Source organism: Diceros bicornis, chromosome 18 (genome assembly GCF_020826845.1).
Source record: "Diceros bicornis minor isolate mBicDic1 chromosome 18, mDicBic1.mat.cur, whole genome shotgun sequence".
Lineage (NCBI taxonomy): Eukaryota > Metazoa > Chordata > Mammalia > Perissodactyla > Rhinocerotidae > Diceros > Diceros bicornis.
In genome coordinates, this window is record NC_080757.1 from 27,564,423 (window position 1) to 27,583,075 (window position 18,653).

General features: G+C 34.8%; 1 protein-coding gene across 1 annotated transcript in view; it reads right to left on the reverse strand.

Annotated features, from left to right (window-relative positions):
• BRIP1 (BRCA1 interacting helicase 1) overlaps positions 1-18,653 on the reverse strand; it is a 167,549-nt gene that overhangs the window by 106,296 nt on the left and 42,600 nt on the right. Inside the window, 3 exon segments of the mRNA XM_058560489.1 lie at positions 4,558-4,757; positions 7,156-7,377; positions 12,739-13,029. Coding sequence (XP_058416472.1) covers positions 4,558-4,757; positions 7,156-7,377; positions 12,739-13,029 — 713 coding nt within the window.

An 18,653-nucleotide genomic window follows, 5' to 3' on the forward strand; every position in this document is an offset into this window, starting at 1 on the left:
TAATCTAATTGCTACTTTAATTTGAACGTCAAGGAAGCTCTCCCTGAGGTGACGTTTATTCTAACAATTGAAAGCAAAAAGTACCTAGTCATGGAACGATCAGAAAAAAAGAGTATTACAAGCAGAAGGAATAGCTAGTACAAAGATGCTGAGGTGGCTAACAAATTTTGCTTAATTAAGGACTTGAAAAAAGACCAATGCAGTCGCAACACAATGTGCAAAAAGGAATAATGGCACGAACAATGTTAGTGATAAACAGGAATCAGACAATGTTGAGCCAGGAGAAGAAACTTGGATTCTATTCAAAGTGCAATGGGAAGGTTTTAAATAGAGGATTTTAAATAAGAGAGAGACAATCTATTTTAAGTGTTTAAAGATGACTCCAGCTTCTGCAACAGAATGGATTATAGGAGAAAGGCAAGAATGGAAGCAGAGACCTTTGGAAGGCTATTACAGTATTCTAGTTGAGAGACAATTCTGGGATAATAGATATGAGATTGAAGGATTTGGGGCATATCGTGCAGGTAGCATTTATAAAACTTACTGATGAATTGAACGAGGTGAGGCAGTAATCAAAAATAATATTTAAGATTTTTGATTTGAGGAACTGGTTGGTACTACTTGCTTAGATAAGGAAGATGGGGGCAGGTGCGGGAGTAGGTAGCGGAAAGGAAAGAGTTTTGTTTTGGAAAGTTGAAATTTGATATCCAAACAGAGATACAAAGTATAGCTGGATATATGAAAATAGTATTCCAGGGAGAGGCTGGGGCTAGACAGTACTGCTATGATACTGGGTTATGTAATTTAAGGAAAGGGCAGAGCTAGAAAAGAAATGAGGTCCCAGGACCAAGTTCTGAGGCACTTCAACATTCAGACATCAAACAGAGTGAGAACCATCAAAAGAAATTGAGAAAGAATGGACTGTGAGGCGGAGGAAAACCAGAAGATGTCACGTCATAGAAGCTGTCTAGGAAAAAACACTCCTGTGTATTTCCTCTGCTCTCACTACTTCACTTCTGACATCTCTGGTCACTAAATGAACATGGGTTTTTTTCCCCACACCAAGCAATTTTCCAAGATGCCAGCTGGTTGTCTAAAATTCAATTCAATTCAATTGTGATACTAACTGGAGTTAGCACAGACCCCCCAGGTTAAGCACTCAGTCTCACAAGACTGTCCCACTCCCCCACCCCACAACCTCAGATGTCAGTCGTAAAAGTCCAGGTTGTCATCTGTGCTTATGAACAACTAGCTATAAATCAGGTTCCCATGGCCCCTCCTCAGGTTTGAGCATTTACTAGAACAGCTCACAGAACTCAAGGAAACACTTACATTTACCGGTTTATTACATAATAAAGGATACAGATAAATAGCCAGATGAAGAGATACATAGGGTGAGGTCTGGAAGGGTCTGGAGCACAGGAGCTTCTGTCCCTGTGGAGATAGGGTGTGCCACTCTCCAAGCACATAGATGTGTTCACCAACCAGAAGCTCTCTGAATCTTGTACTTTTGGTATTTTTATCAGGGTTTCATCACGGAGGCATGACCGACCATTAACTCAATCTCCAGCCCCACCTCCCCTTCCCAAAGGGGAAGGTGGGGCTGAAAGTTCCAAACTTCTAATTATGGTTTGGTCTTTCTGGTGAACAGTCCCTATCCAAGAGCCCACCAAGCATCGCCTCATAGGACCAAAAGACAGTCCTATCACCTAGGAAATCCCAAAGCATTTAAGAGCTCTGTGTCAGGAACCGGGGTCAAAGACCAAATATTAGAACAAAAGATACTGCTAGTGCTCTTATCACTTAGGAAATTACAAGGGTTTTAGGAGCTCTGTGCCAGGAACTGGCGACGGAGACCAATCTATATATTTTCTTTTATTTCACAGAAGTTAAGACAAAAACACTTTTTATAGTGGTGGTAGTCAACAACACCCAACACTGCTGAGAAGCTGAGTAAGATAACAGAACATTAACCTTTGGATTTGGCAATATATGGATCATTGGTGACCTTGATAAGAATAATTTCAGTAAAATTACAAGGATAGCAACACTACTGGGATGGATGAGGAAAGAATGGGAAGTGAGAAAATAGAATTAGCAACTATAGACAATGCTTTCAACAAATTATGCTGTGAAATAAAAATGACAAACTTCTACATGGCAAAAATATCACAAGGAAAGAAACAAGCTTATGGCAAAATGGTAGAAAAAGTATTTGCAACTCTTATCACAGGCAACGGGTTAATTTACAAAAAGCTTGTACAAATCAATAAGAAAAAGAACCATAACAACAAAGAACAAAAGAAGGACAAAGATGTCAACAGACAGTTGACAGAAAAGGAAATATAAATGGCCCTTAAAGACACTTAATCTCCCTCATACTAAGAGAAATGAAATGAAAACTGTACTGGGGTACTACTTTTCACTCATCAGGCTAGAAAAAACAACTTTCATACTCTTATACATTGCTGGTAAGAGTATAAAGTAGTCCTCCACCCACCCACCTATCGTGTAAATTTTAGAAATATCTATCAAAGTTACATGTAAATCTATGCTTTGACCCAACAATTCTACTTCTAGGAATTTTCCTACAGATATACTCCCATACATATGAAATGGTATATGTTCAAAGTTATTCATTACAGCAATATAACAGCAAAAGATTGTAAATAACTTCAATATCTATTAATCAGAGGCTGGTTAAATAAATTATTGTACATCCATGCAATGGAATTCTAGGCAACTTTTTTTTTGTGTGTGTGAGGAAGATTAGCCCTGAGCTAACATCTGATGCCAATCCTCCTCTTTTTGCTGAGGAAGATTGGCCCTGGGCTAACATCTGTGCCCATCTTCCTCTACTTTATATGGGATGCCGCCACAGCACGGCTTGACGAGCAGTGCGTCAGTGCATGCCCAGGACCCGAACCTGCGAACTCTGGCCACCAAAGTGGAGCGCACTCACTTAACCACCTACGCTACCTGAGCGGCCCTAGGCAACTATTTTTTAAAACTGATAAAGCTTTCTAGGTCTTGAAATGGAAAGATGTCCAAAATATATTAAGTGAAAAAAAGCAAGATACAGGAAAATATATGTATAAAGCATAGTGCCTATAGTTAACAACACTGCATTGTATACTTAAAAATTTGCAGGGCCGGCCTGGCAGCACAGTGGTTAAGTTCATGCGATCTGCTTCAGCGGCCCCGGGTTCGCAGGTTCGGATCCCAGGCACGGACCTACACACCGCTCATCAAGCCATGCTGAGGCGGCGTCCCATATAAAGTAGTGGAAAATAGGCACGGATGTTAGCCCAGGGCCAGTCTTCCTCAGCAAAAAAGAGGAGGATTTGCATCAGATGTGAGCTCAGGGCTATCTTCCTCACAAAAAAAAAAAAAAGAAAAACAAAAACAAAGGAAGATTGGCACAGATGTTAGCTCAGGGACAATATTCCTCAAGCAAAAAGAGGAAGCTTGGCAACAAATGTTACCTCAGGGCCAATCTTCCTCACCAAAAAAAAAAATTTGCTAAGAGGGTAGATCTTATATCGTTATTTTACAAAAAAATAATAATAACTAAAAAAGGCAGAAGGAAACCTCCAGAGGTGATGAATGTGTTTATGGCATAGACTGTGGCGATGGTTTCACAGATTTATACTTATCTATAAACTCATCAAGTTGTATACATTAAATATTTACAGCTTTGTGTATGTCAAGTGTATCTCAAAGTGGTTTTAAAAAAGTAAACTACATTTTTACGTTTAAAATGGAGAAGACAAAAAAAGTACGGCAGTATGCTATCATTGATAAAAAAGGAGGGATAAGAGAAAGTATCTATACTGGCTCATATATGCATAAATATGCACTGAATGATAAACGTGTTCATGAAGACAGTAACTAAGCAGACAGGGGACGGGGTGGGAAGGAGGTTTTTACAATATAAATTTGTATATCTTTTACGTTCAAATATGTGACTGTACAATACTCAAAATTTTTTTAAGGTATACTGTGAAAGGAACATAAAAATGCTGCAGTAAATGAATGGGGTGTAGAGTCAGGGGAGTTTTTTCCTAAGATAAAGAGATTCTAGGTCAACAACCTAATGTCTAATGAAAGGGACATTATCTAATGTAAATTCTACTAAAATTATTACTAAATTATTTTAGAGTATTGAAATCTTGGATTGAAACTCATCAAACCAGAATCCTACTCAAACTGGAGGATAAAGTGATAAATTAAAGCTATGGTCCAGAATTTTAAAATATGTTACTTAAAGCCACGTTTAGTTTATGTTCAGCCCAACGTCCTATACACATCGTATGGGGCTATTAAATTAGGAAAGATTCACAATTATCATTTTGAAAAATCAGTTATGTTCATTATATTCTTTTCAACAAGATAAAAGTTTGTACTAGCCTATTTTTAAAAGTTTAACTGACAAGGAACAATCCCCTTCCCAAGTAGCCTGGTCAAAGTTTACTAACCGTAAAATATTCTGGCATAATAAAACATGTTTTTAATCCAAAGGCAGCACAAATGACACTGACAGACAAATATTCTTACTTAATGAGGCTATAGCACACAGCTCGCAGGGGTTCATGGTCTTTCCTTCTTATATTATTGTTGACCATACTATCTAGTTCGTCTCGAGCAAACCAAAGCTGAACTTCTGTTATACTGTAACTTGCTGATTCTCGAGCACAGTCCTCAATGTTATGAGCTTCATCTAAAATGACAACCTGTTCTTTCAGATTGATATCCATCTATAAGATAAAAGAATTTTCCCGTAAAGCATTCAGCAAAATGGATTCAACAGCCGTAGGCAAGATATTTCATTTAAAAATTCACACCTATAGGCCAATATTGCAAGTGCAATTACATAAGCAAGTGATTCTAGGTCTTAAATTTTTTTTTTTAATTTTTTGTTTATTGCAGTAACATTGGTTTATAACATTGTATAAATTTCAGGTGTACATCATTATACTTCTATTTCTGCATAGATTACATCATGTTCACCACCCAAATACTAATTACAACCCATCACCACACACATGTGCCAAATTATCCCTTTCGCCCTCCTCCCTCCCCCCTTCCCCTCTGGTAACCACCAATCCAATCTCTGTCTCTATGTGTTTGTGTATTGTTGTTATTATCTACTACTTAATGAAGGAAATCATACAGTATTTGTCTAGGTCTTAAAATTTTTAAAGCACTAAGGCCAACCAACAGAGTTGTAGCTCAACATTACAGGGTTTGCCATTTTTCACTCTTAAAATACTTTGCAAACCTATCAACCAGTATAATATGTGTTAACTGAGCCTGGATCAAGGTACAACTGGCTACACAAAGGGGTATAAAAATCCCACTATGAAGAAATCTCCAACATAATTTAAAAAGCAGGGTAAAAAAAAACCTTTAAAATAATACAAGATTCAATAGACTCTCAAAATACAAATATAATATAATATGTATCCGTTTTCTTTTAGTCTTTCCTGCAACCCTTCATTTTGAGAATTGTTCTTCCCCAGCTCCCAGGTTGGGAGGACTGTTAATCTCTTAATCAAGGGACATCACTAATCTCACAAAATGGGTAGACTCAGAACTCAGGCTTGTCAATTAAATAAAGTATTCCATCCCTCTGTGGTCACAGTGACTGGTTCAAGAATGGATATGAGATCTAAGCTAGGCCAATCAGAGTAATCTGGAGTGACTAATATGAGATCATGTTCTTTTTCCCAGGTTAGCTAGGTGCTTATGGTTATCTTTCTTTGTTCTGGAAAGGACTTTCCTGAGAATAAAGCCATCACAATGAAGAGTCACTCAAGTATTTTTCTTAAGCTCTATTGAAGCTGAGTTTGTGTCACTTGCAATTGAAAGAGTCCTGACTAATACAAAGAAATGTCACAACGCAATTGCCAATGAGTTATTCTGAGGAAATAATAATATACAGAGGGCTGAAGATGACTGAGAAAGAAGCACAGAAGAGTAGGAAATATACCGGGGTTTAAAAGATGAGTAGGATTTGGATTTTGATAGACAGAGAGGAGGGCATTTCAATATAGGTTTCATCAAAAGCAGAGATATAGGAAAGAACAAGGTATCCTCAGGGTACTAGGAGGTAATTTTTGAAGCGTTCAAGTTGGGAGTTTGTAGCAGAGAAGGCAGTTCAGGTCAGACTACTGAGCATCTTGAGAGTAAGCTTAAGAAATATGGACTTTATCTCATGAGCAAAGAGAAAAATAACAGATTTTTAAGCAGAGGAAAGATATAATAAAAGTAATATTAGGAAGACTGACCTGGCATTCATATGCATAGTGGTTCAGAGGAAAGAGACCTAGCTAAGAGGCAACCAAATAAGAGGTAGTGCAGGGGTAGTAAACGTAATGCCTATTAATTTCAAACTTAAAGAAACAGAAAGCTAATGAGAGTTGTGCAGTCAGATCTAAAGAGAGGAATAACAATTGAATACACCAAATTATTCACTTTTTTGTCTTATGCCGTAACAAGTGGATGTCTCTAAGAAGAACCAGGCAAATAAACACAAATGCTGTATCCAAAGTTCACTTCTCAAAAGCTCACAAAGCATAATTTGCAGAGTACGCATACTCTCCCAACATAACTTCTTCAAAATACAGATTCTTCAGATACGTGTTTTAAAATAATTCTTTCTGACTATTCATAAACGGAAAGAGTAATAGCTATAAATGGGTCTCACCTGGGGGTAATTTTGCCCCCCAGATTTGGCAGTGTCTGGAGACATTTTTGATTGTGACAATTGTGAGGATGCTACTGGTATCCAGTGGATAAAACCAGACATGCTGCTAAACATACTAAAATGCACAAGACAGCGCACCATAACAAAGAATTATCCAGCTCAAAATGTCATTATTATCAGGATTGAAAAACCTTGCTATAATCCCACTGCAGTACTAAATCCTTAAAAGTACTTATTACTTTGGAAATTAAAACGACAAGGTCTAAAATTCAGTTTTAATACAACTTAGAATATATTTTCAGTTCTCTAATGTTTATACATTTACATAAATTAAATATAAAGCAAAAAATAAAGTAAAAGACATTAAAACATCTAAAAGCTTTTACATTCATCACTTATACCCAAATAAGTAGGAAAAAAATTCTCATTTTTACATATCTACTCACACTTTCCCTTATTTGCGCATCCAGAAGATAGTTGTAGGGACAAAATATTATATCAGCATCCTCTATTAGTTCTCGTGCTGTGTAATATGGACATGCCTTTAGTTTCTTCCCCAAGCTGATGAGTTCTTCTATATCCCAGGCTTTGCACATCCCTTGGAGAGTCTGTAATGTGTGTTGATCACTAATTTTATGAACACCATGAAAAAAATAGCAGGATTTGCCCTAAAAACAAATATCCATAACTGAAATGTGAACCAATACTGGAACAGAAGGAATAAAACAAGTTTATCTCAGAATTTTAGAAACAGTATTAAAGCCACAAGGCAAAGATTTTACAGGAGACAGAGTTCACCATATCTACAATCACAACCATTTTAAAGAAAGTACACTGACTTAGAGTTCTAGATCTGTATAGTTCTAGATACCCCAAACTAACTTGAGAAAAATATTTTTAAAATTATGTTTGTTGTGGCTTTGTTCCGATTAAAGTGATATTATGCAAAAATATTTCTGGAAGGGTATACAAGAGCAATGGTATCACTGGGTTCTTTCAAAGATGAGAGCTAAATGAGTTGGGGACAGGAGCGGGAGAGATTTTTCTCTATAGATACTTTTGTATCTTTTCAATTTGAGCCATGAGACAGTATTACTTAATCAAATATAAATAAGTAAAAAGAAAGGAGGAAGAGTGGGAGGGAGGGGAGGAAGGGAGGAATGTCCTAGGGAAAAATAAAGTAAGACTGTTCACTACAAACTATTGGGAAAATACATGGGGCCGGCCTGGTGGTGTAGCAGTTAAGTTCACATGCTCTGCTTCAGCCGGCAGCCTGGGGTTCCCAGGTTCGGATCCCGGGCGCAGACCAAGGCACTCCTTGTCAAGCCATGCTGTGGTGGTGTCCCATATAAAGTAGAGGAAGATGGGCACAGATGTTAGCCCAGGGCCAATCTTCCTCAGAAAAAAGAGGAGGATTGGCAACAGATGTTAGCTCACGGCTAATCTTCCTCACACACACACACACACAAAATATTTGGAAAACACCAAAGAATACAAAAAAATCCCTAAATTATCTATAATTCCATTACACAAAGAATGTACTATTAACATTTTGATGTATGTCATTTCATATTTCTTCTATACATATGTATATGTGGATATATCTCTACAATGTGACCCAATATTAAAATGAGAACAAAGCAAATCTTGAGGATTATTACCAATCAAGCCACAATAAATAAACATTTTTTACAAAACTGGGAACACTTTTTGTCTCTCAGCCTATTTTATTAAAAATCCTATGAGAAATATTTTCTCATATCACTAAGCATTTTTTCATTGTTGCCCACATATGTACCCTGAATTAATCTGCCATTGTTGACGAACCAGTTTCATTATTATTGGGCATTTAGACTGTTACCAAATTTTGCTTTATAAATAATGCTGCAATGAGCATTTTTATGCCCACTTCTAAATATTTTCTTAGTATATACTTTTAGAAATGGGATTATGGATCAGAGAGTATAAAATATTTTTAAGTTTCTTGAAAACAATATCACCAAATTATCCTCCAGAAAGTGTATACCACTTCATCTTTTTTCCACACCTTTATCAACACTAGTAGCTTTTCTTATCTTTGCCTATTTTAAAGATAAAAAAATAAAATCTTATTTTGATTTGTATTTTTTATTCTTTCTAACAAGGTTTAACATTATATTGTATGAACATTCTAACAAGTTTCAACAATAATTTGCATTTACTTTCATGTACTATCTACTAATGTCCTTTGCCTCTCTATTATCACAAGTAAATTTTATTAATGGAGACTAATCAAACAGTATGATGTTTGACAAAACCCAGTCTTAGCAAGGTGTGTCATATTCTATTAAATGATGTATAAATTAGTAGAAGTATAAATATACACTATTAGTAGAAGTATAAACTTTTACTTCTATGAGAATTACATGGGCAATTTGTCAATAATAACCAAAATTTTAAATTTCACCATTAATGTGAATATATATGCTGCGTTGTTTAATAGACAAAAAACCTGGGTATAAACCAAATGTCTACCATCAAGGAATATGTTAAATAAATTATGGTAAATTCATACAAAAGATATAGCCCTTAAAAAATGAGTTGGATTTGTCTGTGCCCTGATGAGTTTAAGCTTTTAAAAGAATATATACACATATAGCAAATATATATTTTAAATGTTTTGGAAGAATATACATAAACCTTATAGTTTCTTTGAAGAGTTAAGGGGATGAAAAGAGAGATCTCTTTTCATTTATGCCTTTCTGTAATTTTGAGTCTTCTAACCATGTGTATGTTATTACTTTTCTTTTTTCAATTGTCATTTGGGACTAAGTGGTAGAATAATGGGCCATTTTTATTTTCATTAATTCTATGTATCAATAAAAAAATTAAATCTGATTTTGAAATCCAATATTTATCTTTCCCAGTTTGTTGTCCTTAAAAGTGAAAAACAATTATACATATATAATTTATCGATGAACTATCCAAAAGGGAAATCTATGTTTTCAAAACATACATACATCATTACATGTACAAAAGTACCTCGAAATTGCTAGAAATGAAGCAAAGCATAAAAGGCTCATAACCTATAAAACCATGTCAGCAAATCTAAGGACAAGACATGATCAGCTGAGGACTACTAGTTCTCCTGAAGCTTTTTATTCAGCCATGTTAACGGAAGCCACTTTTTGGTCATCCAAAGTATTAAAAATTGGGAGGAAAAGGCTTACCTAACTTTCTTTCTTTAGCTCATTTTCTATATCACTATCACTTACTTTGTCTAATCTCTACTACTCTTTTTTACCCTTCATGCTGTGTCAACTTCCCCATACCATAATGCCATCTTTTGTTTTTGTTTCTAGTGTAACCAAAATAGCAATGGCTAGGAATTAGAAAACTTGCCTCCTTTCTTGCTAATTAGTTGTCTGACACTGGGCAAACTTCAATGCCCATTTTTCTCATGTGACTAGGTAGGCATCAAAAGAGTAGTTGAACCAGAAGCCTTTTAAGATTCCTCTGACCTACTGACTACACCATTTCTAAAGTTCCCTCCAGCTCAAAAATTCTATGATTCTGGGATCCAGAGACAGGTGGAGATGTGCCAAGCATCTTTCATACTGAGTTTGGTACAGATTGAGTTTAATAATATGACATTCATCATTTCTTCATTCCAAGTATCTTCCATAGTATTCTGAAAGCTTATATTTGTACAAAATGATCACTAAGATGCCTTGAGTCCATGATTATGAACTGTTAAACCTAATCTTAACAAAAACCAGATATTCTTTCATACCTAAAGTTATTTTTTGGAATTATTTTTGGGGCTGGTTAAGATTACTTTTTCTTACTTGAAACAAAAATTAACTTGAACAGATAAGTGCACTGCTCTTCCAGTATAGGATCACTTTCGTAAAAGAAACAGTGAGGAAAAAACATGTGCCTTCAGATCAAGCCAAAAAATCAGAAAGTTTACACTTCAAGGGCACTTAGAATGACACTCCTATGCATGCTGATAGCAAAACCAGAAAAGTTCATCCATTTTAGCAGTGTAACACAACCCTGAGGGGAGTCTGTCAATTGAAGCGTTATCACACTTTAAACTCTTTTTCACTCAAACTGTCAGTTATCTATTTATCATTTCACTTTGGTAATTCAGCCATAGTAAACATAAGACACCTATGGTGACTTTGTAATTGGCCCTCATTACAATACCAAATTACCCTGAGGGCTTGGGAACAAGAAAAAGAATGTTCATGTATGCCTATGAGCTAAGCATTCTGAGGCAGAAATAGGTCAAGACAAACAACCACAAGCAGATATCTTCAATTATTTACATCGCTAATATTAAAAAATAAAAGACTTGTTTAATTTAAAACAGAAACTAAAGGCCAAGGAAAAATTCCGAATATTCAAGTCTACTAGATTACTTTTTATTTTTACATGAATCAAACTTATGAGAGTAAAGATCAATCGAAAAACATGACCAGCCGCTGCAGGATTCTAGAGGATTACATAAAATAAGACTATTTGCTTTCAATACACAATCTTAAACTTTATAATTGCTTTTACCAACGGGATAACAAAACATATTATTTAATAATTTTCCCAATAACAAGTGGTAAAAAGATAATGACAATGCCAGCAAGTCTTCTTGCATAGACTATATGGCCAAAAAACAAATTGCAAGCATTTGAGGAATTCAGTAGATCAGTTAGTCACTTATGGAAAGAAGTCTACTTAAGCATAAACTTGATGAGGTTTTATCATGAAGAGCCTATTCTCTATTTTATTTTTTTTTAGCATTTGATTTTTTAAATATTTTCATCTCTCCTTGAAGAGAACTTTTCAATAAATAGGGTGAAGAAATTTCACAGTTCCTCAGTTAGTTAAAAAGAACTTATACGGAAATAAATATGATCACAGAATTTCAACAACAGTTTTGATTCAGTAATTCTGTATTCTCTTCCTGGCTCTGAACAAGTTACTTAAGTTTTTCCACTGAAGCCCCTTAGTACTTATACTTCACATTTTCATGGTTGAATATTGAAGCATCTTTGAATATCCTCAAAGATTGAATAAATTTCCATCTAATAAAAGAAAGTATTGAGAAAGAAAAGCATAACACAAAATAATTTACTCACATTATATGGTAGGAGGTGAATATATCAATTAACTCTAGGGGCTATAGCTCATAGCCTTTTGTGTAGAAGCAACTACGTTTGACAAAATACTAGTGAAAGATAGAACAACTTTCAAAATATATTAAAATATCATTGGTCATTTCATATACTATCAATTTATGGTTCACCAATAATATCTGGATATAATCCCCGACTTGATAAACTAATTTATCAAATCAGTATACAGACTACCAAAGAAATACTGCCAAAAAATTATTAAAAAATCACATATCTTTAGTAAGAAAGACTTCTCTATTTCCAGTTGGCCCAAATACATATTATTCTAGATTTCCCTGGGAACCTTCAAAACCATCAATGACACATCTTTAAAAGTTAATAATTTTTTTGAAAGAGAAGTTAATACCAACCAGAATTAGGAGACTGGATAACCACTACATTTCTCATTCAATTAAAAAATCTTTTGAAATTTGCTCAGAGACAGCCTAGATAAACTATCTTCTTATAAGGTTTTTAAATATGTAAAGTATATTAATTATATCTAATTAGACTAACTCGTTTAAATACTTTTATCTCCTCATATGAGATCATCCATGTTTGACTATTTTTGGTAGGAGGATTTAAAAGAAGAAAGTAAGGAGACATCTGACTAAAATGGAAATTAATTTCAAGGAATTAAATATCCCCAAGCTTTAGGATCAAAACCCATAATTCTAAACTTGAATGAAGATTTTCTTATGGTAAAATTATTTTACGAAAAATTTCAATACTAACAAATAATTTGATTTTCATAAGTTATTTGATTATCACAGGAAATGTACACATAAAACATAAAATGAATACATAAAAAATCAAGTAATTTGAATCTTTTCAGCCTTATTTTTTTCTCTAAAACAAAATAACTTTACTCACATTTTTTCCATCCAGCAATTCCATGCACTTTTCATTTCTGTTGAAGTTACCAACTACTTCAGGATGGACACAAGTATGATCCCTGCTGGAAAGAATAGTCATCGGGACCCCTGAGTATGCTGTCTTCCGGAGTTCTCTAGTAATCTGAGCAATCTGCTTGTGGGTGCGTGTCCCAAAATATATTTTGGGTGTCTTGGATTTCCCCCCATGATCCTTCTTAATGGTATTCGAAGAATCTTGACTGTTTCCTTGTTTGGTAGAACAACAGCACCTAGAACAGTGACCAGGAGGCTGTAACAAAGAAAAGATAACAAATTTCTGAATTACCATAAAAAATATTATCAAACTTCTCATAGAATCAGAACCTATAAGTAATGAATTACAACTGTCAAATAAAGAGAAATTTCAAGATATTACATCATCTAAAACTTGCCATTAAAGAAAAAACTACAAATCCCATTTCAAATTGGTTCTCTTTCACTCTTAAAAGTTATAAATGATATTTCCATATTTGCATTGCTTTCTAACATACCACTCCAACTCTCAAATTCCAAATGTTTTAAGTACATTCATTTTAATTCTCTTTCATAAATTATAAAAATAAGACAAAATGGAGGATGATTTTCATTTTTGCTCAGGCTTCAGGTGAACTTGTGATACTACAGTTTAGAGTTGATAGTGCTATTTTTGTTCACAGCCCATTCAAATATCCTATAATATACCAATATTTTAAAAAGCATTTTAAATATAGCTTACAAAAGAACAGAAATATCAAGTTGAATCTAAAGTATCACTAAAAACAAGAAGAGAAAACTATTCTCTAGCAAAGGTATAAAAATGAATGCAAATTATTAATATTTAATAATGAAGGCAGGTTGCTTGTATGGAACAAGTATATCTGAAATTCAATTACCTGTCATGGAATGCAAATCCACCAGCAAAATTACCATTCAGGATAGCTTTTCCTGAACAAGTTTACTCATAATTCAGTTTCATAATTAAAACAGTTACATAAATGTCTCTTTAAACACATTATATGGAACATCAGGAATATAGTCTAATAGTTACCTGATTTTTCTTTCCTATTTCCAAACTCTCAAAAATAAAAAAAGGTTTAATGCTATATATTAGAACCCATAGATTCTTAATAACTACTTCCTTCTCAACCTCAGTTACGACAGAAATGAGACAGAATGTAGCCTCATTTAAGAGAAATACTGTTAAATGGGTAGTTTACGTAAGTGGTTGCTGATGGGGGAAAAAAGCTAAGTAGCACAGTGGCTTAAGAGAATTTGTACTGGAGAGTTTTAGTTTGGTAGAACAAATACACCATTTAACTGAAGATTTTTTTTTAAATTATCATCAGTAAGATTAGCCTTCATAAACAAATGCTAAGTCATAGCATGTTACACCACAATACTGAGGATCAAGCTGTCTTTTAGCCTCAACTCAGTGAAAAAGCAAGTTCAAATTACTCCCAGTCTCACTCAACCTTGTCCGCCATTAAATATTACAATACATGATAGAAGGGATGTAAATGTGACCCTTCTGGAGCTGTCACTCACTGGGATAAAAGGTTCACTGATGTGCCAAATAAACAGTCAGTCAAAGCAGATAAAGTTACAGCCATGCTGGAATTGTTACATTCCCCTCTCAGGTTGCCAGTAACAGCAGATTTCATTACAGAGTGCTGCCACATTAAATAGCCAGTTCCAAATAGCCTACCTTCTATATTGAATAATTACTTATTCACTGAAAGGATAAAAAGAAGAGTTACGAATCGGGCTCTTGTCAACAGTGAGGCAGGAAACAGCTGAGGTGGTTTATGTTACATATATTGCAACATCTAACAATTTACAGTCACACAGAAAATGGAATGCAAATTATATCATGATATTTCTGACTGAATTTTTTGGCCTTTGCAATGATCACATTAATTAATTAACATAGTAAAAGAATTAAGATAACTCTAGGTAGCAGAATTAGTTGACATCTTTCATGCCTGCAATCTTTTCACTCAATTATACTATTTCTCTTCCCTATGATAGTTAATTTCATTCTAAATATTAGAATGCTAGAGCCCAATGCATTATTATATATTATATGGATATATTATATCCAAGCATAAAAGTATTCCAATAAAGTAGTCTTTTCTCAAGGCTCAGAAAGTCTACTTTTCTTTTCTTTTTTTTTTGTGAGGAAGATCAGCCCTGAGCTAACATCCATGCCAATCCTCCTCTCTTTTTTTGCTAAGGAAGACCGGCTCTGAGCTAACATCTATTGCCAATCCTCCTTTTTTTTTTTTTTCTTCCCCCAAAGCCCCAGTAGATAGTTGTATGTAATAGTTGCACTTCCTTCTAGTTGCTGTACGTGGGCCGCCACCTCAGCATGGCCGGACAAGTGGTGGATGGGTGCGTACCCGGGATCCGAACCCGGGCCGCCAGTAGCGGAGCACGTGCACTTAACCGCTAAGCCATGGGGCCGGCCCCAGTCTACTTTTCAATGTAATACTTTTCAACATCAATTCTACTTAAAGCTTTATCACCTACTCTTTTAATTCCACTTTTTTCTAACCAAAAAATTCAAACAATACAGAAATATACAAAATAAATCAACCCTCTGCCACAAATGATTTAGTGTATAACTTGCAGACCTTCATACATATTTATATCTTCCATATAATTTTTTTCAAATAAAAAGGGACACTATTATACAGTTTTATAACTTGCTGCTTTGTGTCAAACTTTTAATTCTTAAAAGGGGTGAATTTGGCACTAATAATTTTTTAAAAAGGATCTGCTTATCTTTAAATGTTATGCTATGGGCCGGCCCCATGGCTTGGCGGTTGGGTGTGTGCGCTCTGCTGCTGGCAGCCCGGGTTCGATCCCGGGCGCATGCCGACGCACCGCTTCTCCAGCCATGCTGAGGCCACGTCCCACATACAGCAACTAGAAGGATGTGCAACTATGACATACAACTATCTACTGGGGCTTTGGGGGGAAAAAATAAATAAAATAAAATTATTAAAAAAAAATAAAATGAAAAAATAAATGTTATGCTAGTAGCTATACTAACAAAAGCATAAGATCAAGAATTAGTTTCAGAAAACTTTTCCCACTAGAGCAGCTTTATTTAGGTATCTTAAATTTGTTTTTCACTCCATAATTGAGAAAAGTATAAACCACAGCTAATTTTATATTAAACACGTTTTTGTTTGTTAAGTTTTAAAGTGCTCTGAAGTAATTATACCATCTGTGAATTTGAGGCTGACTCCTCAAGAAGACGTTTTTCAGTGGGTGGTTGGGCAAGGAGAGTAGAAGATGGAAATTAAGAAAGTTGATTCTTTTTCCTTTGCAATATTTAAGAGAAATTATTTCTTCAGAAGTCATCTTCTATTGAAGTTTCCATTTAAAGGATTTGGTACAATCATATTTGAAGCTGGAAGAAACTGAATGTGGCAATAGAACAGAGGCTTCAAAGAGACATTTATTTAGTGACAAAAGAGAAGTATTTGAACCAAAATCAGCAACTTTCAATTCTGTAAGAAAACTAGAGGAAGAATCCCGAAAACAGCAATGACAGGAAGTCATAATAACCTCCAATTCAATTAACAGGCTAATACTTTATGGCCTCTTTGCGAAACCCTTTGACCTAGTGGTCTTGAAACAACAGATGAACAAAATTAAATAATTTTGTAACTTTCATTAAGTATTTGTCCTGCTAACAAATGTTCAGGTTTATCTTTCATAGGGATGTTTTTCCTTTGGCGTTTGCTCTTTAAATTTACAGAGATTGTATTAGGAAACTAGAAAATAAAAAATATTCACTCTCATCCAATATATCTGAACGTCAAGAAAGATAAAACACACGGGCTGCCCAAAATCTGTAATCACTAAGGCCTGTAAGTGGCTACACTGAGTGGCAGAACCAAACTCTTTTAAGAGATGGCTTCTCCCATAGCTAAAAACTCGTTTAGTCCTTTTACTTCAACGAAAGGCAAGAAAACCCAACCCCCATAACAGTAAAAATCTATTATCATTTAAAGAGAAACACAAGAGATCCTTGTGGGTGTGACAGCTGTATTATTTCCATATGCAAGAGTCAACTGTTTAAAAATACATTTCAAATCTCTAATAGCCACAACTGTTCTTAGAAGGTCCCAACCAAGGATTTTAGAAAAATTTCTTTGTGTCTAACAATTTCTACGTATTCCCTGTCTTGTCCTACTATATATCTAAATTTTTTGAAAGGATGAAGAAAGATTATAAGATTTGATCTTGAAAGAAAAGCCAACTTCTGAGTCCTTGCCATTATTCCTTTCACAAGCTATAATTAGAAGTTCAAGTAGATTAAGATACTACAATGTCAATCTCTAAAGTTTCATAATTTTCTCCAACCTTTCCCCACAACAACAACCAATTACTATGCCTAAATACTTGAAAATAAAAATGAGTATGGTAATTAAACGTTTAGAAAAGGAAAATAATAAAAGAATAATTAGAAACTATTGCATTGCCAGAGAAGATGTTATTTTTCTAAGTCATAAATGAGTGGAGCTTCTAAAACGAAGCTATGAGTTGAATTCTAAAAGCAAGCATAAAAGGATATATTTAATACGAAAAATAAGTATATAAAGAAGTAGAGAAGAAAGGAAACAGAAAAAAAGCCTATTTGTATGAAATAAAGGGAAAACTAGGTCCATGAAACAGTAATGGACTTTTCCGTAACCTTCCATATGTGCATGTATTGGCTTTCAACCACACTGCAAATTCCTTGAGGAAAGAAACTCTGTCTTACATTTCTTTATATAATTCGTTCATTGAGCATGGTGTTTTGCACATAACTGTAAAATAAATTTTTTTTAATTGATGGACTGTGAATAATGTTCGTAAACCAAGTACTGTACCCATGCACCACATCTGATAATACTTAATTAATGTCTTAATTTGAAGTTCCTCACATATCAAAAAGTTACTTCAAAATAAAAACACTAGCTTTTAAAAGAAAAAGTACAGGACATTTTATTTTTCAAGGCCAGAAAGAAAAATCATCTTATGTGAATATTTGGGCCACTGTAGGTGTGAGTGACAAACACATATCCTGATATATTCATTATAAATAATAACTATCATTTATTAAGGCTATCCCTGTGCTAAGCACTTTACATGTACTATCTGATTCATTCATTCATTCATTCAAGAAACATCAGAATTCCTGATATATCAAGCCAAGTAGAAGACAATGACAAAGATCACCTCATCTCACTGACAAAGAGTGTTTCACTCTTTAATTGTTCTGCAAAGTGTAGATTTTGGAGTTTATCAGTACCAGTTTCACTCATGAATTAAAGAACTGTTTAAAGTTAGTAATCTAAGTGCATTGTTTTCTTTTTTTTTTTTAATTTTTTTTCCCCCCAAAGCCCCAGTAGATAGTTGTATGTCATAGTTGCACAGCCTTCTAGTTGCTGTATGTGGGACGCGGCCTCAGCATGGCCGCAGAAGCAGTGCGTCGGTGCGCGCCCTGGATCCGAACCCGGGCTGCCAGCAGCAGAGCGCGCGCACTCAACCGCCAAGCCACGGGGCCTGTCCCTAAGTGCATTATTTTCTGAGTGCAATTACAAAATATTCCTAAGGGTAAGCTATAAAATTTACTTCGTAAAAACTCTTTTAATTTATTATCAGTTGACAGTTGAATAAAATATTTTCTAACAAGATTCACATTATGTTATACAAGGAAAAAAAACAAAACTCTCAACTAAGAGACTCTTTAGAGCAAGCATCAATAAACTTTCTGTAAAGGGCCAGAGAGTAAATATTTTAGGTTTTGTGGGCCACAGGTCTCTGTTCCTATACAGGAAAATATCTTTATGATCTCAGTGTAGGGAAGGATTTCTTAAACAATACAACAAAGCACAA